The 27,053-nt window shown below is 44.5% G+C and overlaps 1 protein-coding gene across 1 annotated transcript in view; it reads left to right on the top strand.

The window, feature by feature from the left end:
- Positions 1 to 27,053, top strand: part of LOC119404644 (inactive phospholipase C-like protein 1) — a 60,752-nt gene that overhangs the window by 20,537 nt on the left and 13,162 nt on the right. The window contains exons 12-23 of the mRNA XM_037671228.2: positions 119 to 236; positions 826 to 997; positions 2,588 to 2,668; positions 4,247 to 4,343; positions 4,779 to 4,958; positions 6,701 to 6,879; positions 9,867 to 10,005; positions 11,017 to 11,163; positions 16,970 to 17,067; positions 19,833 to 19,919; positions 21,251 to 21,436; positions 26,974 to 27,042. Of these exons, the coding sequence (XP_037527156.1) occupies positions 119 to 236; positions 826 to 997; positions 2,588 to 2,668; positions 4,247 to 4,343; positions 4,779 to 4,958; positions 6,701 to 6,879; positions 9,867 to 10,005; positions 11,017 to 11,163; positions 16,970 to 17,067; positions 19,833 to 19,919; positions 21,251 to 21,436; positions 26,974 to 27,042 (1,553 nt within the window). The remainder of the gene's footprint in view (positions 1 to 118; positions 237 to 825; positions 998 to 2,587; positions 2,669 to 4,246; positions 4,344 to 4,778; positions 4,959 to 6,700; positions 6,880 to 9,866; positions 10,006 to 11,016; positions 11,164 to 16,969; positions 17,068 to 19,832; positions 19,920 to 21,250; positions 21,437 to 26,973; positions 27,043 to 27,053) is intronic.

The raw sequence follows: 27,053 nt of genomic DNA, 5'->3' as shown, positions 1-27,053 counted from the left end.
CTGACTAAATTTTAACCTTATCAGTTTGTTTGATTCTTCTTGTGCATCATGAGTGCATTGCAGTTTTCGTTTATCCCATTCTATGATAAGTGAGTGCCTTCTGCTATGCATTTTGCAGTGGACTGCTGGAGTAGCTCTGAGGGGCCTGTGGTGTTCCATGGCAACACATTGACAGGAAGAGTGCCACTGAGTGCAGTGCTGGACACTATTCGAGAGCATGCTTTCCAGGCTTCTGAGTGAGTGCTTGTTTGCTGTCTTCTCAAGGGAAATGTTAGCTATCTACTGTTGCAGCTAGTTATTTCGAAGCATGAGGAAAAAGCCCTTACAACAGAACAGACAGACATCTCTGTTTTTTCTTTAAGCTTCAAGCTTACTACTAGGTCTGGAAGAGCTTGACCACTTTCATGTTGTCCTGTTAAAAAGTGAATTGAGGGCTTTGGGCTATCGCCAGCTCTTTGCTTGCCATTTAACCTTGTTGAGGTTAGAAAGTTATAGAAAATACATTGTATGCCTTTAGTGGTGCTTGGGCTGGGTTGGGAATTTGTTTTTTTCTTCCTCTTCTTAAATAAATTGCATATGCATCTCACACAACGTATGCACATGGGGAAAAACTTCGAAAAAGGAAAGCACACTACCAGGTATTCTCTTTGTCACTTCGGCAAGATTCTTATAAATTTTAATACCATTCACAAGTTGTTAGATATGCATGTGTGCACCTTGGTCCTTTTAATTCGTCATTTTATAAAAATCGGCACCTCTCTTGTGTTCATCCTGTGTTGTGCCTGTGCTTTGTTCGTCACTGAACCTGTGGCCATGCATTTGCAGCTACCCGCTAATTCTCCATCTCGAGAACCACTGCTCACCTGAAGCTCAAGAAGAACTCGTGGCCTTGCTCATGGAGAAACTGGGTGACCTGCTTTACATTCCCGGCAGAGATGGCGAGGAGTTCACCACCAAGTTGTCGCCTCAATCCTTGAAAAGGAAGATCATCATAAAGGTACACCATTTCAGGTGTAAACCTATGCTTCTGAAACTCTTCTAGCAAGCACAAAGCACTCCCTGTACTCTCCCTTTTACTCCCTTTGTCTTCTTTTAAGTGATTGCTCTGTGGCAATTCGCGCTATTTGATTTATATGCTTACACATGTTTTTTCCTGCATACTAGAAATAAGAACAGTATTCAGTGAGAAACATGCCTACTAACGTGAAAAGGTGCAAAAAAGACGATGGCACAGAATATATATTGCAGGATGGCATGCTGCTTGCAACTAACATTTTATACTGGAAAAAACTTATTAACAGAGCAGTTTATCCTGATAACCCAAATGTATTGACAAAAAAAAAAATCAGAAAACCGAACTTCACTCTGCGTAACCACTTGAAATGTTGCCTGAGCAAAGCGAATTCGGCTTCTAGTAGAGCAAAGGGTGGCTTATGCAACCAGGCCTTCAAAAAATATATATATATATATGTCAGTTTCTAGTACCTCATCATCCTGTGTTTCCTATTGTGTGTTGTCATTTTTTTTCGGCGTTTTCCTGCTGTAAGTTACCAGAACCAACTCTCCCAACTGTCCGTTGTACATTACTACATTGGTCAAAGTTGTGCCACTCTTAAGTTGGCTGCTACACCTTTAGCAGATTTTTGTGCTGATGTTTTGTCTAGAAGCCACAACTATGTGTGCCCATTCACAAGCATTCATGGGGACAAAAGAGCAACATATCCACTACTGTGCAAAGTGTTAATGAGTTTTTCAAAAGGGAATGAAAAAGCTCTGTGTGTTGTATCAACAGAAACTTTGTTTGGATTAGCCCCGCCACGGTGGTCTAGTGGTTATGGCTCTCGACTGCTGACCCGAAGGTCACGGGATCGAATCCTGGCCGCTGCGGCTGCATTTTCGATGGAGGCAAAAATGTTTGAGGCCCGTGTAGTACTTAGATATAAGGTGCACGTTAAAGTGCCGCAGGTGATCGAAATGTCCGGAGCCCTCCACTACGGCATCCCTCATAATCATGTCGTGGTTTTGGGACAATTAATAAATCCCAGATAATATTATTATTTGTTTCGATTAGTCAGTGCTTGCCTAACCTTTGGCATGAAAGAATCAAAACAGACAGACACACACTAAACAGCACACTTTGTCCAGCGAATGTTTGTATCTGCTTTTTTTTACCTGCTTAGCACTTTAATTTTGTTGCCAGGGTTGGCCAAAAGTTAAAGCTTCAGTATGGGTTGTCAGCAGCGATTTACTTTTTATATGAGATTACAGATTTTTCTGCTTATTGGAAAAGTTATGCTCACTTTCTTATACAACAGAAAATCTTTGCACAGTTACATTTCTTCACTCTTTAATGTATTGATGTATGCATTGTGGAAGATACACTACTCAAATACAGAAAAAAGCGATCACTAGCGGGAGTACAGAGGCACAGGCAGTGCATTGAGGACAGACGAAAATGTTACAACACCACGTAGGAGTTGTCAGCAAATTGAAACACTGTGATTATACACAAACGTTTTAAAGCATTTACAAAGCTCTGCAGGTAACTGTATGTTCATGCTGTTGACCAATGTCTCCAAACTTTCAGAGTAAGAAGCTTCCTAAAGACTCTGAGGCGGCGGAAATATCTGAAGAGGATGATTTTGTTGACAAAAACAGCAATAGCTCGGTGAGTATCGTGAACAGTTGTACTTCCCCATTGCCTGTACTGGTTTAAGGACACAGGGTAGGGTAAAATAAAAAAAAATAGAAAGTTTGTCGTTTGCCTGTTTGGAATGATAACGCCTTACTCAACAATATCCAGTGCTTCACACAGTTTTCGAAACCAGCTGACGAGCAGCCAAGCCCCCTTTTCTCAGGCCGTGCACAAACTGAGCTTCCTGCGTCAAATAAATTTTAAAAAAATCAAAACTTGAAGTTTCACTGAGCTTAGCAGCGTTTTAAAAAAGTATTCTGGCTACTTAAAGGCACATGGGGCAGTTTTTTTTTTAACATACGTGGCATATACCGAGCCCACTTGCCTTGTATTCGTCAGACGCTCATGTAGACACGGTTCTGTGCATTTATTTTGAGCTTAGTTGCGCCTTTGTTGGTTTTGTTGCGACGGCAAAACATATGCTCAGGTTGACAAAGTCAGGGAAACTGTTTAGAAAGCGCAGTATAATTGGAAATTGACACGCTTCGGCTACTAACAGAAACGAAACCGGGAGCACTCGTGCGAGCACTTCAGAAAGTAAGTGTTGTCCTCATTCTATGTCGCCGCAAGGACAAAGTGTTATCCGTAGTGACAATGGCTACGCTCTGATTGGTATGGACCTTCTACAAACCGTGATTACGAGTAACTCTGTCTGCACAGAATGTGGAGGTACCGTGGCACTCATAGAGAACACAATGGATCACGTTTCTTGGAATGAAAACCCTCAGAACTGCCACCTTTGAAATCGTTATAACTTTCAAAAAGGCCTGCATGACCCGAGTAAATGTCCTCAAGGCTGTTTGGCATATCACCGAGGCACAACACTTTGATATCGTGTGATCGAGTGGGATCGACTGCCATCGACAGTATGTAGCCAATAGAGAGACAGAAGATATCACAAAAGAAACCAGGGAACCAAGAAAACAAGCAAAAAGAGAAAAGCTAATTTGTGGGATGATTATATGGCAGGCTGCAGTTAATTGAATTGTTCAGTACACTGTCTTTTTGAACAAAACACGAAATATACTTGTTTTTTCTCTTTAACTCTCACTATCTCGAAATCAATTTTTTTGTTACATTTACCCCATCATCAAAACAACTTGAAAAAACAGAAAGCTGATTTTTTACCACAATAAAGCAAACATCAATGCGAAGCTACTGAACTAGAATGGTGTATAGGTATGTGGAATAGTTCTCGTTTTTTGGGCAGTTTTACTTAAAAAATGACAAAAATTACTTGCATTGCTAAAAAAGTTGCAGAAATGTCAACACTCGAAATACAATTGTAGTTCTAGCTTCATTGCAAGAAGAGACGCCATGAAATAAAATGCAACAAACCTAAACACTTTACAAGTAGTAGTTTCAGAGAAAATGGGTCTTAAAGAAGCCTTAAAATATACATAGGAGGTGTAGGGCCTAACCTGTGCCTTGTTGCTTCAAGCACTGCGTCGCTAAGTTGGCTTTATACATAGACCGAGTGTAAATGGTGGGATAGTTAATCGTGATGCGAGCTAAATGGGATAATGCATTTCCTGTTTTAAACACTGTCAGGAGTCTCCCAAGAAGCTGAAGCTCATCAAGCCCCTGTCTGACTTGGTGGTGCTGTCAAGAATCCATTTCACTGACTTCACAACTTCGCAGCAATCTCGTAAGTGAACTCTTCCTATTAATCAAAAAACCATGGTGCCTTCATTTGCAGAGAATACTGAAAGGATTATTGTACGCTGATATTTTGTAGCACATGTGAATGAATAAATAATTCAGTGTACAGGCTAGACAATATTGTAGTGTAACTATATATTGTAGCGTTTGTTATAGCAGTGTTTCACAAGCACACTAGTACGAAGACGTTTTTAAACAAACTTTGAAAAACAGTCTTTGTGATGTCGAAAGTTCGGTGCGCGCGTGCGTACACGCACACACGGCAATACGGATTAGCACTGGTGTCGTAAAGTGAACCATACATGACTGTTCTTGAAATACATAGTGACTTATGCAGTTTGACTTGGATAGCCGGCCATTTAGCTGCCTTTTGTTGTGAGTCACTGTATTCAATTGGTTGCTTCTTATTGTGACCTCGCAGAGGCAGAGAATGAGGTGTGCACGTTCAGTGAGACCTCTGCTCTCAAGCTGGGTCACGCCTTAGCCGACGAAGTGGCAGCGCACACTCGGCACTTCCTGGCACACGTCTCACCAACTGCCAGTCGTGTTGACTCGAGCAACTACAATCCTCTGGAACTATGGGCATGTGGCTTCCAGATGGGTAAGCGCTTCAGCTGGGTTTATCATTTAATGCCGAACTTATCCTGCATGAACCATGGCATTAGAATCTATCCTGCCTTCCTGCTTTGGAGTGCCACCTATGTGAAATTGAATAAGCTTAGCGTGGAATATTTCTGCACACCACTATAAGTGGAGGACATAAAAATGGAAGGTGTAATTTTAGTATCAGTCATGTAAATCACAACTGGAACTAACAATGAGAAACAAGCTTGAGCACCAGTTGTAGTGCATAGAACAGATAGCTACAGTAAAACCTCATTAATTCAAAGTCGCTGGGACTGTGAAAAACTTGCGAATTAAGCGGGTTTTAGAATTAACGAAACATACAAAAAGCGGGATGCAAGGAACTTTGAATTACTGAAAGTAATTAGAGGTGGTCGTTTGGCCTTCTATTTTATGGCTCCAAGGGTTGTTTTCCGGCAATACCTCGTCCCATTTTTGCCGCGAACTCGGGAAAACGGCAGGCCTCGCTGCTATCAGCGCAAAAAAAAAAAAAAGAACGAAAAGAAGTCTCGTGGTCAGCTGAAATGCGTGCCTGCGGAAAAGAAGGCGTGCTTCACTGCAGCACAGTGGTGACACGCGGGCAGCATGTCACCTGTTCCTCGCAGCCTCAGCTCTTCTTGATGCGCCCATTCGCCCATTCTTTCTGGTAAAATAAAGAATATGATAATGGCCAGTGTGACTGAATCCGCAATGTGTTCTGGCTGGAAAACATGATCATTGAAGTTTTCACTGAGTTTTCGAAGTAGGCGTTACAGGCAAGAACTCCGCCAGCAGTGCAAGTGCGGAAATTGCTGAAGCAACCGCCAATCGGAGGTTCGCATACATCATGAATTTCGTCAGACCGTCCTTTATTATCTTTTCTTTTCCCAAAAAGAATGGGTAAATCATGATGCACCGACGTTGCGAGAAGCATGCGACATGCTGCCCGCGTGTCACCGCTGTGTTGCAGTGAAGCACGTCTTCTTTTCCGCAGGCGCACATTTTTAGCTGACCACGAGACCGTGTTATCTTTTTTTTTTTGAACTAGTAGCAGCGAGGCTGGGTTACTTCAACTGTCACTCATTAATATCGCTACACTGCATTGCCCTGTGGCTCCTAAGGGCCGTCGCTTCCGCGGATTTGCGGCGAAATCGGGAATTGACACATGGCACCCAAAGTGTTCAAATTAACCAACCGGGCTGGCGCGGACCGCCGCTTCAAATTATCCACTCAGATTTACATTGCAAAATACGGGACCACAGAAACCCTTTGAATTATGCGGGATTTCGAAATAACCGTGTTCGAATTAACGAGGTTTTACTGTATTTGTTTATCAGGTAGGCAGCGTAGGCAGGTACTGTGCACTTCAGAGACTAGGAGCACACTCCACATCCTGGTTCCGGCACCCCTTGTCAGAAAGCATACTGTTCATGTAAGATATTTAGAAGGCAGTCTTACTGAAGGTTCAGGTCAGGCACTATAATACAGTAATGCAGTAAGTTACAGTCATAAAGTTCAGCGTTGGCACTGTCTGCCACGTGGGTTAAACGTCACACTAGTGCATTAAAAAAAATGTGGGGGCTGTGCTGTGTTTCTGCAAGTTCAGAAACTTAAGTTGCTAGATTTGTGGTGATGTCAGAATGCTTGCTGCTTCGCCTCTTGCTGTGGGCTAAACTAGAAAGAGTATGTGCAAACATCTTGGACATGCCAGTCTTTTTTTCTTCCATGACTCTTCTGCAGCGGCCATGAACGTCCAGACATCCGGCGTCTCGATGGACCTGCACCGTGGCTGGTTTCAACAAAATGGCGGCTCTGGCTATGTGCTCAAGCCTCCCTGCCTGCGCCAACCATGGTCTGTCTTCAATGCCTACCGACGGGAAACATTCTCTGACAATGAGCCGCTTTACCTGCGAGTCAAGGTATGTGCCTTTAAATGGTGTGAAAATCCATAAACAGGGGGTGGGTGCTCGAGCCAACGTTTCTACAAGTGGACTTGCCTTTTTCAAGGCTGGAAGAAGACAAGCCCCAGCCTTGAAGAAGACAAGTCCACTTGTCGAAACGTCGGCTCTAGCACCCACCCCCTGTTTACGGATTGTTTCATCGCAAGCTTCCATCTTCCCCTTCCAGCCATTTTTTAAATGGTGTAAGATGTTGTAGTATCTGGTAGTAAAGTTCAGGTTCTTTTGAAGATGAGAAACCACACTCCACACTCGGCGCGCGAGACGCACCACCCGAGGTGATATAAACGAAGTGGGAGGTGAAATTAAGACTGAAGGTAGAAAAACAACGCTCCACACTCGGCGCCCGAGACGCGCCACCCGAGGTGGTATAAACGAAGTGGGAGAAATTAACGTTGGATTCGCTGGTCGCTTGAAGAATGAAATACGCTGGAGAAGTTTAGAGAAAAATCAAGACAACTTATATTTACAGACTTACAGAAGAGTTACAAGCATAAATGTTACAAAGAAATAAAGAAAAACAAACACTGGAAATGAACCGTCTATAGGGCGACCCTACGAGATTCAGCAGAGCCGACGGTGCCGAACACCTTAAGCCCGGTTCAGAACGCCAGACGGAACACCGGGGCCGCTTTTTATTACCCGATGCTCCGCCTTTACATTACTGCCGGCGAATAGCCGCTTGTTTGCCCTGTAATTGGGCGGTGCATGCAGCAAATCGAAAAACTCGCGACAAGGTCACCGCCTCCTTACATCTATGCGGGCTCATGCTCCTCGCCCCAAGCAATACACAAACAAGAAGCAACTAAAAACAAAGTAAACTAGAGTTGTTGTGGCCAGGGCAGGCTCAGCTGACGCGACACGTGCCTAGAGCAAAGTACACGCGCGCAGTGAGGAGAAAGGAAAGGAAAAACGTGCCTCAGAAAAACGACCCTGGTGGTATGTCAAATACATTTGCCGAAAAGACACTCCGCTTCGACCACCCTCGGGTCACTTAGTTTCTCCCCCCTCCGCGCACAACGTCGCACGTGGCACCACTTATAAGCTCATTTCCTCAGCTCCCGCTCCAGCTAGTCTGCCGAACCAGACTGTAAGCAAAGTGCGGAAATGGATGCCACGCCGAAGAGGGGCCAGCGTGCAAACAATTGACAAAGGTGCCGACCGAGCGCTCGACGCCCCACGACGGGGGCCCGCTCCTCGTTGTTCCCGCATTCGAGCGTCAAAAGCCTGTCTGCCGTTAGAGACACTTGAAGTACGCCACACATGACGAATGCCTCCGGCGACCGCGCGATGCACCAAAAAGCAGGCCACTTGGTCCGCTACCACCATGGGTGGCGCCCGCGAAGCGTGTGAACGGCAACGACGCGGCCTCGAGGGGGCCCATTCATACGCCGCCAAAAGGCGTCGCTGAGCAAACAGGGAGGTCATTACGACAACGTTTCTAACCCTTCCTGCCGCCGCCCGCGAGCGGGGCCGGGCACCCTTGTCCCGGCCGCGACAAGGAATCCGATGGGCTCACCCATCTGCGGAGTCTAAGTGCTCTTCGGGGCAATGCACAGGCACCTCGAAGCACCCCCACCGGCGTGACCGCCCAAGTTGGCCGCACCAAGTAAACAAAAAAAAGAACCATGCGTCCGGTTATGACGGCGGTCCTACACTGGTGTTCATGATGACATGGTAAAATATCTGAGAGACAGTTCAAAATACATTTATTGAACAGCTGAGATGACTTGCATAGCTATGTCTGCTTTACTTGTCAGCTATGACCTTGGAGCAGGGCAAGGCATGGATAAATGTCAATTGCGACAAATCTCCAAGAAAAATAAAATGAAAATAAATGTTGATCACTTGGAGGAACTTCATGAGTCTTTATGAACAGTGCCATAAATTGCAATATGAGGCTCCACATTGCCATGAAGAGAGAACTTCATCTGTTGAACAATGCCTTGTTAAGTAGCCATCTGAGCCAGGTGAAGCTACTATTCAAAACACGAGTTTAACTGCTCCGTTGCCATATTTTTCTCTTCTTTGGGCCTATTTGCTTGCTCACTGGTAAGGGATGTTAGTTTACTGACTGTATTCTGAAAATTTCATCTTTGCTCATTGTAAAAGGTAAAAACAGCGCAAAATAGATGAGATGAACGAAGAACCACACACAATGAGCACTTACTAACAACTGACTGGTTTATTGCTTCAATGCAATAAAAAGGAAAATGCGGGGAAACAAGGCACTTGGAACTCCAAGCTATTCGTCACAATACAAAGGGTAGAACGTCTTCTTGCAGGAGAGCGGAACTTCATAGACGGCGTTGGCTGTGCATCCTACAAACGGTCTCTTATCTTTCGTCGTACACGACGGCTTCTTGGGCCCTTCCCTGTTGACGTATCTATGAAGTCTACCCAGCTTATTCTTTTTACCTTTTACAATGTGTAACCAACTAGCACAATGAAAAACACTTCTTTGCTCACTGTATTGGTGCTTTTAGTGGAAACATGCCGTGTGTCTTCTGTTGCAAGCAGACTAGGCATGCATCTGTTGCTACTGCTGCAACATGCAATCTGCAACTTTCACAGTGGTGTGTCAACTGATTTCTCACCTCGTCTAGTGCAAAATATTTTGGTGTGCATAACCAAATCGCCAAATTGCCACTTTAACTGGAGTGCGGCGCTCTGAATAAACCAGGCAAATGTAGTCCAACTCATTGTAGAAGCAAGTAAGGCACACGGACACAAGAGAAGAAAAACAGATAACGCGAACGCTATTTCTCTTCTTTCTTGTCCAATCGACTCCTGCCAACTAGCTGAGATTTCTAAGTGTTCCGAGTTCTCAATTTTGACCTTTCATGGTGGTCATGTTGTCAGGCTACTCAAGAGCAATTGAAGGTGGTGAGCCAAATGTACTGTTAGCGGTACTGTATCTCCTGACCAGTTTTGACACTCCTCAACAGATCATTAGTGGCCAGCAGCTGCCACTGCCCAGGGGTGCCTCAAGCAAAGCCACAGCCATCGACCCTTACGTGACAGTGCAGGTGTTTGGGATTCCCACGGACTGCGCTGAAGCGCGCACAAAAACGGTTTCCAACGAAGGTCAGCACAATTCTGGCATCATTTTTGTAGGGGCTGTTACGCGTATCAGTATTTCTCGAATCACAGTGCACAGAAGGCGAAACTGCAGATAAACTGTTTTTAAATTGGCAAATACTGGTTGACCACCTAAGCCTAAGTCACCTTGCCATAATTGTGTTAGTATTTCCTTTCTAGGGTAGAAGCAATGCAAATTCTTGATATATTTCTTTAACATCTATTAGAGAGTGTGCTGCTTTAGCACCCAATTCTTCGTTTATACTGCATATTTCACATTCATGAAATTCATGCCTTGAGAACGTAATCTCCATAGCACTGTTTTCAAGAAGCCCTGCAACACTTTTTCAAGTAATCATCGAATGGCTTCATTAAAGGAGTTTATTGCCTCATGAATCGACTGCCGCAAAAAATTTTAAAATCACTTTAGTACGAGCGGAGTTACAGGAATTTGTTGCTCGCTTTAAGCACTTTCTCTTTCCTTTCCTACCAGCGAGCGCACTGAAAGCTATGCAGCAGGGGGTTGACAAAGGGTCTAGAAGCTACGCCCATTTGTCAGCACACGCCATGACCTTCAGCACTTTCCTTTCTCTCTTTTATTGTTTTGCAAATGCCAGGCTTACTTTCAGCGTTATCGCATGCGCATGAGCAAGCATGTGGCGGCATCTTGCGGCAGCTGCGGTAACTATGAAGCTCATGATGCTCAAATCAGCCAATGACCGTAGACTTTGGGTTTATGGTGCAGTCATTTGGACTTATGGCATCATTTGTTGACAGAAGAGCGAGCGATTTCTAGCTGACTTTGAGAATTAATTGTAAATTCCAGGCCTGATGCTGTTCTATAATGTTTGGCTCACATGTTCTCAGGAACCTCGACTATCAATTGGCAGCGTTCTATGACCATGCTGAGAAAGTGTTGCAGGACCCCTTTAAAACAAACTGATTGCTTTTATTGAGGGAGATATTGTTATTACAAAGGCTGAATTACAATTCTTGCCGTTTTGTTTTACCCATCAGGTCATTCTCCTATTTTTGATGAGTGCTTCGAGTTCACAGTGGCTGCTCCAGAGCTTGCTGTTCTTCGCTTCGCCGTCCTGGATGATGAATTCATTGGTGATGACTTCATTGGCCAGCACTCAATACCAGTGTCAAGCCTGAAAACAGGTAAAGCTTATCCACGTGTGCTGCCTTACTAGTGCAAGTTATGGTGTGTTACTTTGAATTGTTTGGGAATTTTGCACGTTCTCAGCTGGACTTTCAACTCCTTTAATTAAATTATTTTCTGGGGTGGTGTTCTGTTTGGTTATGATTAAGACTCCGTGTTTTCATATAAATCTGAAAAAAAAAAAACGATAAGCACTCGGCAGTAAAATTTTTGACCATTTGGATTTATCCGATTTTAAAAGGGTATTTTCAACGTTCAAGGGTATTTTCGAAGTTGAGAATCATCACGCAAAAGGAGCGCATCTCCATCAGCAGCAGCAACCTCGTAAAATATGCTTGCGTCTATTACAACAAGCTTTAAAGTCGTAATACAGACAAACGTAGGTGTTTTGTATTCAAATATTTGTGATTGTATGTGTATGTGTTTGTGCATTCAAACCTTCCAGACATCTAAAATACACTTAGTGTGTTTGCAGGTTTTCGTGTTGAGATATCATTTCATCTAAGATTTCGGACTATTGAGGATAATAATAATAATAGGCCCTTTATTTTTCATCAAGAAGATGAGGGAGACTGGGAGAAAAAGCTGAGAAGCAGTTTGACTAGCTTCTGCACCCCCCCCCCCGCCCCCCCCCGCCCCCCCCCCCCCCCCCCCCCCCCCCGCGACAGTACACCTTGGCGAGCTTACAGCAGTGCACTTCAACAGCTTTAATAACAGGGTAAAGGAACAGGGAGTGAGAAGAAATGAAAGGATGGCGAAACAGTAGGGATGGGCGAATATTCGGGCATTTCGAATATTCGAACGAATATTAAAATATTCGCATTCGCTTCGATAAGAATTTAAATCATTCGAAATTTCGAAGTATTCAAAATGAACAAATACTAGAGCTGTGCGAATAGCAAAATTTTGGGTGCGAAGCGAATTCGAATAATAAAGATTGAGTGCGAATCGAATCGAATAATTTCGAATAATTTTCGAATATTTCTCAAACATTTTTCGAATAATTCGAAGTGAAATTACAGAAAAAGTTGCAGTGAATCTCTAAGTATGTTCTTGTGAGCAACATGAAAGTGTTTCTTTTCACGAGGTTGATGAAGCACTGGTGGGGTCATATTTCATAGTTAGATCTTTCTTATCAAGAATGAGGCAATGTAGAGGCCGAATTGTATTTATGTACATGATTTGGTGCAACCAAAGTGTTGCCGACAACACTTTACACGTGATAGGCAGAGATGCCGTTTCCTCAGCCTCTCCTTCTCTTTCAACTTCTGTGGAAGGCCAACTGATGTGGCAGACAAGGGTGTGCTCCCTTCAAGTCCGTAGTTCCAAATCTGCCTCGTAGACGTCGATATATAAGAACATCTGAAATTTTGGATGCTAAAAAGCTTTGGCGTCCGATTTTTCAGACTTCCTGCCCAAATTTCAGGTCCAAAACAGCATTAATTGAGCCCCCACCTCTGCCACATCTTTCATCTCCATGTTGGAACCAGCGTTTTCTTGAGTTAATACATTTGCGACCGTAGCGAAGCTTGAAAGGCAGCTTTGCCGCAATACGGGGGTGTGATGAGGTGAAGCATATTGGAAATCTAGGGACCACTTCCAAATGGACGTTGACTGTCTCTCCTGCCTCGGCAAGGTGTACGAAAGAATCATAAACACAAGACTGCAGATGCACTTGGAAGATAATAAGCACCTGCCCGACACCATGTTTGGTTTCCGTGCTGGCCTGTCGTCGCAGGACGTACTACTACAACTCAAGGAAGAGGTTCTCAGCAACGTTCCCCGCAACGGTGAACACGTCCTCTTAGCCATCGACATTAAAGGGGCTTTCGACAACATCAGCCACCAAGGAATACTGGAGAGGCTCGCTAACACCAACTGTGGTGAAAGAACATACAAGTACATTCAGAGCTTCTTAAGCCAACGCACAGCGGAGTTGAAGATCGGAGAGCTCCAGACTCCTGCATACCAACCTCCCAACAAGGGCACGCCGCAAGGAGCAGTAATATCACCCACGCTCTTCAACGTAGCCATGGTCGGCCTTGCCAGAAAACTGCAGGAGGTAGAAGGGCTCCGACATGACACTCTGGACCACAAAAGGATCACTCGCTGAAAAGGAAGAGCGCCTGCAAACTGCAGCTCACATCATCCAAGAATATGTCAGCCAGCGGGGTCTACAGTGCTCCCCAGAGAAATCTGAAATCTTACGTGTATGGCGAAGCAGACGTAACCACGCAGCCTCCACAGACCCATCACAAAAACTTGAGGTATACCTCAATGGAAACCTCATACCAGAGAAACCATTGATCAGGATCCTGGGCATGTGGCTGCAGAGTAACCAACGAGCCACCCACACCCTTATGCTCCTTCAAACCAGCGTCAAGGCTATATCACGCATGATATCTCGGGTGACATCTAAGAAAAGAGGGATGAAGGAAGGAGACGCCCTTCGACTTGTTCGAAGCCTGGTGGTAAGCCGAATAACTAGGGGTGTGCGAATAGCAAACTTTAAGAATACGAATCGAATACGAATATCTACCTTCGAATATCGAATCGAATATCGAATAGCAAAGGAAGAATGCCTCCACAGTAACGATATTTTATTTAACATGTAGCTATTTGAAAAAAAAAAAAAAATTAACAGCCTGACTGGCAACACAACATACACTGCTATCTCCAGAACACAATGTCCAGGCTAGCACAATGCACATCACAACACAAGCAAATATCACGGCGCAATGAAAGTAATGACTAGATGTTATCATGAAGAAATATGAGTTGCTCCACATGATCAGGCAGCAGGCGCTCCCTTCTAACTGAGACAACCCCACCCCCCTGACACTGAAAAGGCACGCTCGCTTGGAACAGAAGTGGCTAGGGAAGTACATGGGGCAAAGCTTTGCGGTAGTGCGGCACGTTACGGCCGCATAATATTGAAAATGTATGGTTACGTGATCGCCAACAGCGCTGCACTTCGGAGATGCACCAGCAATAAATCATACGTATTGGGGCGCTCGTCGCAGGCAGATATCGTGCCTCCGTGTACTTAGGATGTTTATCGCTCCTCTCGACAACGTTTTTAGCTATACGAACGCAGCAGAGATGTGGAAGACGAGTTATTTTATGCATGATAATCGCATCGCATATTCGAATTTTTCGAATATTCGAAGTTATCGCATATTCGAAGCTTTTCGAATACACGATTTTCGAATTGAATACGAATATTTCGAACGTAATATTCGACGAATATTCGAAACTTTCGAATATTCGCACACCCCTACGAATAACATATAGCCTACCTTATTATAATCTCACACAATCTGAGACCAGATGGGCCGACACCCTCTTGAGAATGGCATTCAAGACTGCTCTCCGTCTGCCAACGAGTACATCCACTGAGAAATTGATGGCACTGGGGCTTCATAACACCCTCAGCGAACTTGTTGAAGCCCTTCACGTCTCACAACAACAGAGACTTGAGCGTACTCGCACGGGCCAGCAGGTCCTAAAAACCCTAGGATTCCAAGCCTCGACAACGAGAGCCCAGGAAACCTGCGAGATACCTCGTCATGTCCGGGAGGGCTATCACGTTGCCCCAATTCCACGCAACATGGACCCCAACCTACACAGCGGCAGAAGGAGAGCAAGGGCCCAATACTTCCAGAAAACCTATCGATTCCAAACTACAGCCCGTTTTACGGATGCGGCCATGTATGGGACGACGACTAAAGGAGCCGTGGCAGTGGTATGCGACCGCCGAGGCCACATAACCTCTGGAGCATCTGTCCGCCCTTGCAAGATCACAGAAGCCGAAGAGATGGCCATCGCACTTGCCATCCGCGAAGGCCTGCATGCAAACAAGCCGCTGACAATACTCACAGACTCCCAGCAGGCCTGCAGGAACTTCCTACAGGGCAGAATTGGTGTGCCTGCGGCACATGTCCTTGCACAAATACCAAGGGAAGGCAAGGACGACTCCTACATACAGACCGTCATATGGATACCAGGCCACTCTGGCATCACGGGTAACCTGCACGCCGACCGGGCAGCTCGAGGCTTCGTACACAACCGAGCGCTCCTTACGTCGACTGCAGCGGACCCGGAGCCAGTTGACCTCCAGTATGCCGCAATACTGAATTACCACAGAGGGCGACGCCTACGGTATCCACCACCTCATCAAAAGCTTGCGACGAAGGAGGCCACTGCATGGCGTAGACTCCAAACCGGAACCTACAAAAACCTACACACACTACACCGCATGCACCCCACATCTTACAGGGATGAATGCCCATGGTGCGGGGCCACACCAACCCTGTACCACATTACGTGGGAGTGCACACTACACGACCTCGAACACCACAACATGAACACCTCATGTGAGCAATGGGAGGCACTGCTGTCCAGCCCGGCCCTCGACGACCAGATCAGGCTCGTTCAGAGAGCAGAGCGGATGGCAAGAGCCAGCGGAGCCCTGGACTAAGGGCCCCGACCATCAGCAAGGCCCCTACGAGGCAATCCACAGGAGCTTTGCCTGTACATAAATAAAGTTTGTCATCATCATCTTGGCTAAGTTCGACCGTAACGGACCTTGAAAGGCAGCTTTGCCGCAATACGGGGGTGTGATGAGGTGAAGCATATTGAAAATCTAGGGACCACTTCCAAACGGACGTTGACTGTCTCTTGGCCAAGTTCGACCGTAACGGACCTTGAAAGGCAGCTTTGCCGCAATACGGGGGTGTGAGGAGGTGAAGCATATTGAAAATCTAGGGACCACTTCCAACCGGACTTTGTCTCTTGGCTAAGTTCGACCGTAACAGAGCTGTTTGCAAAGACGAAGTAGTGGGCAGTTTGCAAAGGATAGGTGATGGGTCGTAGTATACTGCCGGTTACGCCTTACGCGGGACGCGTGACAAGGTTAAACTAAGAGGAGCTTTGCCCCTAATATATGCTTTCAGGAGTGCATCTAAGTGGGCTGGTTGGTTTAAGATGAGAACAAACAGCGCTGGACGCGGGAGGTTGAAAGAATCACAGGCGAGGGCGCTGAACGCGCCCTCCTTTTTTTTGTTTTTTCACTGTCCCGTGTCCAGTGCTGTTTGTTCCCGTCTTAATATATGCCTATTTGTTCATTTGGAGTACTTCGAAATTTCAAACAATTTAAATTCGTGTTGAAGATAATTCGAGTACTGTAATATTCATTTGATTATTCAAAGTGCTTGAATATTCGCACATGCCTACATTTTACAACTGTTCGATATACACAATAATTCATTACATGCAGGTTCGACTGTATAATACACAGTGTGGTTAGTCCCTGAGCAGTATGTAATTCAGGTTAAAAGGTACAATACGAAATTTGTCTTCACTGGCGCCGGATTAGATGGCGTCACACATTTGTTTGCAAGTGCTTGTTGTTTATGTATATTTTTTTTGACGCACGTAGGTGTTCCACGTGCCCTGAGTAATTTGGTTATCACCGGGATGACTCTGATGCACACGCACATTTGCACGCTTGATAGCCGGTTGACCTCTGTATGTATTTATTCGTGCCCTTCCTTCCAATAAACCTTAGTTGAGAGTCAGCGCTCGTGCCGTCACATTCTTGGTCTGTGTCCTCGTTGTTTTTGCGCTGTAAGCTGATCGAAAAAGTACAATACAGCATGTTAAAGGTCATCCAATGTTTAGTTTTGCATGCCTGTTTGATATTGCTGTTGAAGGATGAGCTGATCTTGCTAGCCTTGTAGATGGTTTGGCATGATTGTCGAAGCCTGAAGCAATGTCCTCACGTTTATTTACACTACTTTGCAGGCTACCGCCACGTCCAGCTCACGTCGGACACTGGCAAAGTACTTGAAAACTCCTCGCTCTTTCTTCACGTCACCATGAGCACCCGGTCAGGAGACAAGGTATGAAAACACGCTAGCCACTGCTGCTTTTGTGGGTAGTCCTGGAATATTTAAATAGTTTGATTTGATTGGGCAAATTTCTCACACTCTGTGTCCATTGTTACACAAAGGGCGAGCCGTGTGCCGCACTGAATGAGACAAGTGTGTCATGCGCGTGTGGTGCTGCCGCCTCGACAGAAAGTAGTTAGCCGCCGCAAATGCAAGCCACACCTGCGGTTTTATTCTGTGATAACAGTACCATAGAAACAACATTCGGGATATTGCCATACTATGTGCAATTGCAACTAGATGATGTTATACGCATCACCATGTCGTAAGGAAGATTGTCACATGAAAAAAGCACATCTGCTGGACCACGCCAGCTGAACTAGCATGCAGCTAGCTAGCAGTCTTGCTAGTAGCCTGTTGAAACAGTTAAGTCAGTTAACTGTCATGTCTCATCACTCCTGTTACATGCCTGTCACTCAACCATCATAGGATATGACTCTAGATGGGAAAAATTTATTTGGATCTCATTGGCACCAATAAAGGCAACAGACGTCCCATGAGAAACACTGGGCTGCGGTCATGGCTGTATGACACTTAGGAATCCTGTTTTCACATCTCTATGCACAGGGTACCGTATTTACTCGAATCTAACGCGCACCTTTTTTCCGGAAAAACGAGTCCAAAAATCGCATGCGCGTTAGAATCGAGGACCGAAAAAAAAAGAAACTCGGTTATCGTATTGCCATCGACATTTCAAAATGGCCGCCTCCTACGCGCCGTGGCCATTTCTGCCATTTTTTCAGTTCGTACGTGTGCTGAGGAGATTGTCATCCCGTTCTGCGTTCGCATCGACGGCATGGAAGTGCCGACTCCATACTCGACGAGTGTACCACAATGCCGCATTTAAAAGAATAGTTATTACATGTGCAGAGAGACGGACAGAAATCGGGCCGCATCGCGGTGGTTCGGATATAGTTCGGAGTTCCCGAAACGTGCGTGCGAGACTGGCGCAAACAGAAGCAGAAGATTTTTTACAGCAAAGCTTCACGAAAAGGTTTCAGTGGACCAAAGCAGGGCCGGTTTCCCGAAATCGAAGAGTGTTAGCAGCGACAAGTTGTCCGACAGCGACGAGGACTGATGCATTACGCGACTCGTATCGCCGCCGTAGTGGTGACAGTTTTAGCGGCAAGGCCCGCTTTTTGACTGTGTTTTACTGTTTTGAAACTCCAGTTCTTTGAAACCCAAATACTTGTTCTTCTGAATGTGCGAAGTGTGACTCCCACGGACTTTTTTTGTTCTTTTCTCTCACGAAAAATGGGTGCGCGTTACAATCGATGTATTAATTTTTTTTTGTCGCGGAAAACGGGTGCGCGTTACAATCGAGGGCGCGGTAGAATCGAGTAAATACGTATGTTGGAATAAGTGACATGGAATAAAGTGTGGCCACTTATAACTCAGAACTAACCCTTTGGGGGTCAGTGATGTAAATATACGACACAGAAAACACCATTCATTGATGCAAACTAATTCCCAAATGCCAATTTAGAATCGGAGATTCATTGGATCGCTAACTAGGTAAAAATCAGAATTTGACCAAGGAGCATCTTGTGAAGAGGTGGCATGGCATGATGATTCTGACTGGTACGAAGGTGGCACTAATCCAGTGTGTGCATTTCTATAAGCCAGTGAAACATATTTATCTCTATGAACATACTTTTTTGATTATAAATATAAGCTTTTTTCTAATTTTGTCTTTATTATTCATGAATAAGCAATACATCTATACCTCTGGAAAATATTTTTTCTCACTTTATGGCCACTCTGTGAAGATTTTAAATCTGCAATAAAAAAGTTATCTTAAGGGAATCGCATTTCGCAAAAAAGCTTGACCCTTATAGACTAAAGGAGCATTTTACACTAATACAGATGTATCAAATCATAACAAAGTCACATCCAGCTAGATGTGTTTATTATGCTCGATGTGCATACAGGGTCTGTCTACAAAGTAGTGAGACTGGCTCTGGTAAAGATAATATACTGGTCCCATCAGTACTTCCTGTTAAAATTCTTCAAAACAGTTTCCTTAGATGTCGATACGTCGCTTCCAACATGATACGCAATTGCAAAGGCTCCCTTAAAGTCAGCTGCCGTGACCTCCTTCGGAGACTGCGATAGCCCATTGGATGGCGAGAACCCTGTCAAAACGGTGACCTCTCAGGCTTATCTTGAACGTTGAGAACAGGAAGAAGTCTGCTGGGCTCACATCAGGGCTGCATCACCGTGATGTGAGCCCTGCAGGCTTTTTCCTGTTCCCAAAGCTGAAGTGAAGCCTAAAAGATCACTGTTTTGGTGGTGTTCCCGCCATCTAACGGGCTGTCACAGAGTCTCTGAAAGAGGTCACAGCAGCTGATTTTCAGGAAGCCTTTGCAGCGTGCAAATCCCGTTGGAAGCTGTGTATCGACACCCAAGGAAACTGTTTTGAGGAATTTTAATAGTAAGTACTGATAGGACCAGTATATTATTTTTACCAGACCCAGTCTCATTACCTCATGGACAAACCCTGTATGTTTAATGCATGCTAATGTCGGTGCTAGACATACTGAATTTACTTCATCAATTCTTATAAATTGTTCTATCAGTGCTCATTGCATTGAGGTTTGTCATGACTTACTTCCGGATATATGAGAGATTCGGAGCTTCCTTCTTTGAGAGCTCCACGTGTCATAGTATTTATGGGATGTTCCGAAATATCATTGTGCAGAGTTTCTCTCTTTCAGAAATTAAGAAGGAAACGATCCTGGCAGACTCGACCACAGGCGGAGATGAGGCATGTTGGTATTCGTCACCTTGACGAAGCTTTCAAGGTGCGTTTGCGTCCTGTTTTCTCATTTGTGTATTCGCATGTGTGTATTATTGTTTCTTCTCCTGGTGGGAAAGACTGTGTACAGCAACATAATCTTTAATCACTCTTGCTCAGTCATTGCACCCTCGACTTGATGCAATTACTTATCTGTCTGCCTAGTTTTTTAGCATGTTTTATACAGTTTTTTATGTCACTGTGCAACAACAGGGTTTACCCTCTGGTACTGTAATGTTTGCTTCCCTTCCTCATCCCAGCACACAGGAAAGACTTGCTTTTCTCTATTAATAATAACAAATGTATAAACGCCCACATCAGTAAGCTTGTATTCACTTTCAGTAACCTGCTGTTTAGAAACTAAAGCTCGCACTAGTGTTTTTAGCGACAGTTGCCAAGAAGGCCTTAAGTACCGTAGTCACAGTCTGATAATTAACTGTTAATACTAACGGATCGCATATTGTAAGACAGGAATAATCTATTGTTTATTGCATCCTTAATTCTCGTCTTTTGCACTTTTTCTTGCGTTATTGCTGTGAGTTTCCATTCTCAAGTGAGCAAGCTGCATCCTGTGTCTATGTGCATTGTTGTTGTTGTTATAGCCACTGAAGGTTGTTTTTATGGTGTATACACGGGGGGCAAGATTGTGTGGCTTTGGGAGCAGAGCTACTCCACACGTATACATTCGCAGTAGTCTGGACAGGCTCGACGTCACTTTCGGTTTCTGTTTTGGTGGTGAGAGTGCTGGGCTTCTCCTAAAGGCGTGTAATTGTTGCCGTGAGAAAAATTGTCGAGCGAACTGTAATCTCTAGATGACACATATAAATTGTGTGCAAGTTTTTATTTCATCAGCTCTCTCTGGTTGGTGAGATTCCTTGTGTATATCACATGCCAGGCAAGAAACATCCCCAGTATGATGTCTGGGTGTGTTGGATTTTTTTCTGGAACACGGTAAAGTAGCACCATCTCTCAGGAATTCTTGAAAACGTGTGCATTGTTGATTTCGTGACATATGCTACAAATTCTCGCCAAATCCCAGCATAAAATGCTCCCTTGTTAAAAGCTAGGTTACAGTATTATGCAGTGTAAAAATTTGAATGCATTATCACACTTATGGTGTCGATGGTTTACTTTGTAACTATATCCGTTGACGCTGTGATACACATTATCCAGCTCTGTAGCTGTAGCTACAGAAAGTTGTCACCGAGTGTAGCTAGGTAAATGTGGTTCTATGAGAAGCCCAGATAATATAAAATCAGCACCGCTGCCTTTCTGTCCTAGTCTCCTGTGCGATATTTTTAATAACAGTCAGATATTCATTTGCACACCATTCTGCAGGGGTCAGCTGGAGCATTGAATGAGTGCCAGCGGCTCAAGGGATCCTTAGATCGTGCCATGCTTGAGTGCTGCGAAGAGTGTGGCCTGCCAAGCAGTGCAAACTTGGCCCAGTGCCTGCGAGCAGCAGCACTGCGATTGGCTTCGGCTTCTGAAGTGGTCGGCATCAGCATCGTCGAAGAGAAAGGGGTGAGAAGCATTACCCGCTCGTTTGTTCATTAATTTCCCTTGAGATGTTTCCTTCTGCAACCAACATCTTTGAGCAATGTGGTGAGCTAGGCCATGTGGTACGTGTGAAAGGGTACTGACTCGAAAATTTTCATTTGTTGTTTTTCTTATGTCAAATGAAAGACCAAGTCCTCAAGAGCCTAGTAAATGTACTGGTAAGCGTGAGAAGAATGGCGAAGCTTGCACTAAGTCGCGCAACGCTTAAAACAGCGAAACTGGATGATTCTCAAGTCTAATGTGGTTGCTTCAAGGTTGTTGCTACGCTTTAGCTAGGTTAGTCAAGACATGCATGTTGTCGTGAAAATTCCTTGGCCATGTTTTCCGGATCTGCTCGGCACCATCGATTTCGTTCTCGCGCAGCGGCAATCCTCGCTTCTCGGATCACGGCTTCTTCCTCTGGAGTGGGATTTAGCTTCGGACGACCCATCCATGCCTGCGTATGGTTAGGCGCCCGCTGTACACTAGCTTTTTTACCCACAAAGTATCACGTGACAGTGGCGTCTTTCACGGCCGTTGATGTGTGGTTCCAAGCAGGTGGCAAGGCGCTCTCTGATTGACTACCGCTGTAGGTGGCGTGATCGGAAGCGGAGTACAAGCAGATGGTACAATAGACCGCGTATTATTTCGGCAGGAACCGGTCACATGAGCCGTAACACTGCTTTTGGTGGGAATGTGTCACGTGACCAGTGGCGCCACTTTCTGGCAGGAGTCTGTCACGTGACTTTTTTTTTTGGCGGGGCCGTGTCGCGTGACTCCTAGCTGTTGCGTCATGTTACGTGGTGTCACGTGACTAACCGTGATGTCTTGACATCATCGTTGGCCTAGGCTTTCCATCGCTTCGGGGTCTTCTCGCAGCCGTCGTTGCCTTTCCCGTTCCCTAGTATTGTTTCGTTGTACGCACGTGGGGTCTTCGTCTCGCTGCCGTCACTTTCCAGCCAATTGTTTGGCTAACTGTTGCCTTCATCATTTTAAGTGGACCAGTGGTGAGTTGTGGGACTTACCCGATTTCTGTGGCACATACCCGTTTATGATGATGATAGTTTTCTGCGATCGACTCGCAAGGAACAATTTGTTAAACGGTTTCGCTGTTAAAATTAATTACATGTTCTTAAAAGCTAGTTTCAGTTCCCACAGCACCCTGACGTCACGACACAGTATGAGTTTCTCGTGAATGAGTGACGTGTGTGACGTTTCCGCGCCTGATCAGCTGCGTGGCTCCGTTGGTGATGCCGAAGCGTCCATATTGTATGTTTTGGTGCCTGACGTCATCAAAACTAGCCATACTGGTGCATGAAGTCACCAGAATTTACATTGTAGCCTGACGTTGCACTAGTGTCAATGTCAGTGGGTGCACCATGCAAAAATTGATTTAAATATCAAAATAAAATATTTTGTCAGCATTTACTCAGCTTCACACTTGCTCGGAGCCATCGCTGTATGCAGGAGATTTGTGTGATGGAGTAAGCTCAGCTTCAAAGATTGGTGTAAGTACTGAGGGAGCCTCATCATCTCTGCAGGCATTTCATAAAGTTGTTCTCTCTCTAAGTACTCCTTTAGGCTTTAGCAACTCAGTGCTCCCACCCTTGCGCCAAATGCACCAAATTGTGCCAAACAAGATTTTCTGCGCCATCCTGATAGAAAACCATGATTTTGCACCTAAATGCGCAAAAACGTTGCCTCCGAGACTGCATGCCCAGCCTGATCTCGGAGGTCATGGTCAAAATTAGCAACAGCAGTCGCGGGATCAAATCCCAGCCACGGCGGCTGCATTTTCGATGGAGGCGAAAATGTTTGAGGCCCGTGTACTTAGATTTAGGTGCACGTTAAAGAACTCCAGGTGATCGAAATTTCTGGAGTCCTCCACTGCGGCGTCTCATAATCATATCGTGGTTTTGGGACGTTAAACCCCAGATATTATTATTATTATTATTAAAGTTAGCAACAGCGCAAAACGTGTGTGGCAAAAGTGGTCTGCAGACATGCGTGACATGTTTGACGAAGCGGCTTAATAAATTTTGCTTGCCGTTATCAAAATTTGCGTTTGCTACTTGAGACGTTTTCAAACTGCATGGTCTGCGTGCCTGTTTGTCGTACCCTGCTGGCGGTCCATTGTGCGTAGCCATGGATGAAATAAAAACTTAGGAAGGAGCATGCCTAACATCCAGAAGCCAAACCTCCTCCAAACCCTCTCCATGCACGCTACAGCTGCTCCATAGCTGTAATATAAAACTTCAGGCACCACCTAGTGGCTAAGTATAAGTATGGGAAAAAGGTACTGGCTATTGCACACTTTTTTTCTTAGCATTAAAGTGGCAGCGCTTTTCTTGCCTGAGCGTATTGCCTTGCCTGTGTCAATTGTTTTGTGCCACTTTTCTTCGGGAAATTCTTGCTAAGTGTGGACGACTTCTAAGAGGACAGTTTGCGCCGATGCTATGCAGAAAGATAAGCTTTTGTGCAGATACTCGCATGTTTCTTGCACGTGCATGTTTGTAGTCCGGGCATGACACTGAACGGCACATTTTGCTTTGTTAAAAGCGTTGTAAAGAGATTGTGTTTGGAAATGCAATTTGTATTTTTTTCGAGTCTAAATGGTTGCACTGTATTCGCAGAAACTTGCACCGTAGCAACTCATTGTTTCGTTTTGCGGGTAGACCGATACTGTCTATTTGCGGCGCGGTTATCAGCCTTCAGCTTGCTAAAACGTGCAGGGATTCGGTTCAAAAATGCAGTTTATATCTTCTAAATGTAATGGGCTTACTGTTGTGGCAATTCGCGGAAGCTGGCATCGCCGTGATGTATCAGCAGTTCGTTTTACGGGTCTATCGATCCTGCGCATGTGACATTTGCGCAGTGGTTTGGTACAAGTGGTTAATGTTCGAGAGCACGTGTTTTTCTGCATGAAACATGCTTTTAGTTGCCAGTGTGGCTAATCCCAGTCTCTTGCGAAACATTTTGTTCTGCTACGATTACTTTTTCAAAACTGGGGATGTGTGAACACTGTAATAGTGAGTGCACAAATCATTCAAATCGCGAATGGTGTATGTAGTATTCGATGGTCAGGATATTCGATGTGGAGACCTGCACAGTGCCACAGGTTGCATGCACCGTGGGCACCCTCGTGCTCGAGGTCGCCTAGCGAGTGTTTCACTTGGTTTTCAGCACAAAAGAACCGCCGAGCACGACGCAGGCGGGCTTCCCCGGCTGAGGTAGCGGACTTTATCATGTGGTGCATTGTCCTTTGTCTGTCGCGCAGATTGACCTTACGATAACCCACATGTTGTAAACCTGGGATAGCCCTTCTGTATTCTGAAGAAAAACTGGCAAGTAAAATTTTCAATGCAGTAAGATTGCCACGAAAGGCAGGTTCACTATCAAACTGAGAACCTCATTGATATTCATTGCAAAAGAACGTCACTAATTCCTTAGCTTCCAAAAAAAAAAGCAATATGATTATATTCAACAGAAGTTCTATAGATTAAAAATATTGTCCAGACCTTCATATAGCAGAACTAAGCTGTATTCTGTGTTGGTATACAAATTTGATGTTTTCTTTAATAAGAATAGACCGTACCATAGATCTTGATTTTTATTTAATGATAGGAGACACTTGAGTGGGCGCAACACCATGTTGTCACCACAGCAGTATTGCTTTAGAGAAGGGTGGGCAAATAGTCGAGCAGATATTACAGTATTCAAGTTCACTTCGACACGAATATACATTATTTGAAATGAACGAACACATGTACATTTGAGCACATATAACTACCTGTAAAGGTGGTTTCACTGCAGCGCGGGGTTGCTATGCCGTGAAACCACCAATTCAGGGGAAATACTCACTGCCGTGAAGCCAGACTTCAGGGTCAAATCTACATGTTACCGTCACCTCAATTATTTTTTAGTTTAAAAGCGTAATATATGGGTTTATATGCACCGAGTATAGAAATTTTTAAAACGTAACGTATTGTACCAATTATAACTTACATCCTACTGCTATACAAATCTTGCTACGATTCAAAGTTGCTTCCACTTCACTTCGAACTAAAAAAGTGACATTCACACATGCCTAGCTCCAGTTCTTAAAAATATTGTGCAAGTTAGTTGGGTCATAACAAAAATGCCCATGTTTCATGTGATATATACTATACGAACTATTTCATTTGAAATTATTCAACTAAATCACTATTCGCTTTGAACCTCAAGCTTACTATTCGCCCATCCCTACTTTAAAGCATGCCAGTACTCTTTGGAATGATGCTTGTCAATCTAAGTGTTCGAGATCTCTTAATTTTTAGCAGTGTGCATATAGTTGCTCCAAAGCTCTGTGAAATTCATATTTAGGTGCTCCAAACTGCGTGAAAATTACCATTTTGCTGCTCCAAAAATTGCTCCAAATCTCACTTCATGAGTGGCACCACCGTTACAAAGCTCAAGATCGGTGTGAATGGATGCATGTGGCGTGTAAATTTCACTATTGCATTCCTAACAAGAATTGCATATTCTATCGTAATCAGCAAAAGGCTGAAACGAGCATTGCTTTATGCCAAGGAAAATGCACATGCCTCTTTTATCCTGTTACAATTTTTATGCCCTTTATCCCATGGTTATGTGTATGTAAAGATGTTTCCAACATGTCCAAGGTTTCGGAAAGCTTAGTGTCTGTGTTATTAAATATGCATAGAGGACTTGAAGTCTCTTCACTGTACACTTATATGTCAGGTAAATAGCCAAGAGCACATTAGCTTGTGATGTATTGTTGAGCAAACTTTGTTTTGGTGCAGTAGAGCTTCATTCATGTGTTCCCATTTTGTACGATTTCTCAGTGGCAACATTTGCGATCAGGAACACAAAAGATGACCTAGAACAGCCATGCTTCTTTTTTGTCTCGTAATATGTTCTCAGAAAAACACAATAATTTGGCACCTTCATTCAGTACACAGCCAAAGCTCATTAATTCAAATTTCGCGGTGATGTCTGCCGAGTTAGAATTAAAGAAAACTTGAGCTAATGAAAGTAATAAACTAAAGGCATATTAGAATTGAGCATAGCTCAATTGGGAGCCTTGTCATATAGTTGAGTGTATGAAAGTAGCAGCTTTAATCCATGTCCAGTCTTACAGGATCTGCGTTGGGACATGGTGTAGTTGAAATATTCATGGACAGTATGGAACATGTGAAGTAACAAAAGGATGTGCACTTTCCATTTTACTTAGTAAGCTGAGGTTCGCTGTAATTTACACTGCCCAAAAGAGCATAGGCCTTGCTTCATGCAATAGTAATATGCTTTGGTATCTCTGTTAGTGCTTAGATTTTCAGGTGAAACTGCAACATTCTTTAGTGGGGTTTTCCTGAAAAGCATGCTTCTTGTTGCTTTTTTTGCAGTACTTAGAAACGAGGTTCTACTATATTGAAAAATTTGATGTGTGTAGTTACAATAAAGGCTGTGTACGCAGTAAGTTTTAGAGCTGCGGCGTTTTTTCTGTCTCCTCTCTTGCACATTAGTACCCGGTGTTCAAGGTGCAAGGTGAACCCTCTGTAAAGGCATCAAAACTGGTGACCGCATTTGACAAGGTAAGTGGACG

This window comes from Rhipicephalus sanguineus, chromosome 9 (assembly GCF_013339695.2).
Source record: "Rhipicephalus sanguineus isolate Rsan-2018 chromosome 9, BIME_Rsan_1.4, whole genome shotgun sequence".
NCBI classification, from domain to species: domain Eukaryota; kingdom Metazoa; phylum Arthropoda; class Arachnida; order Ixodida; family Ixodidae; genus Rhipicephalus; species Rhipicephalus sanguineus.
Note: the sequence above shows the minus strand (reverse complement) of the source record. Positions and strands in the feature narration are given on the sequence as shown.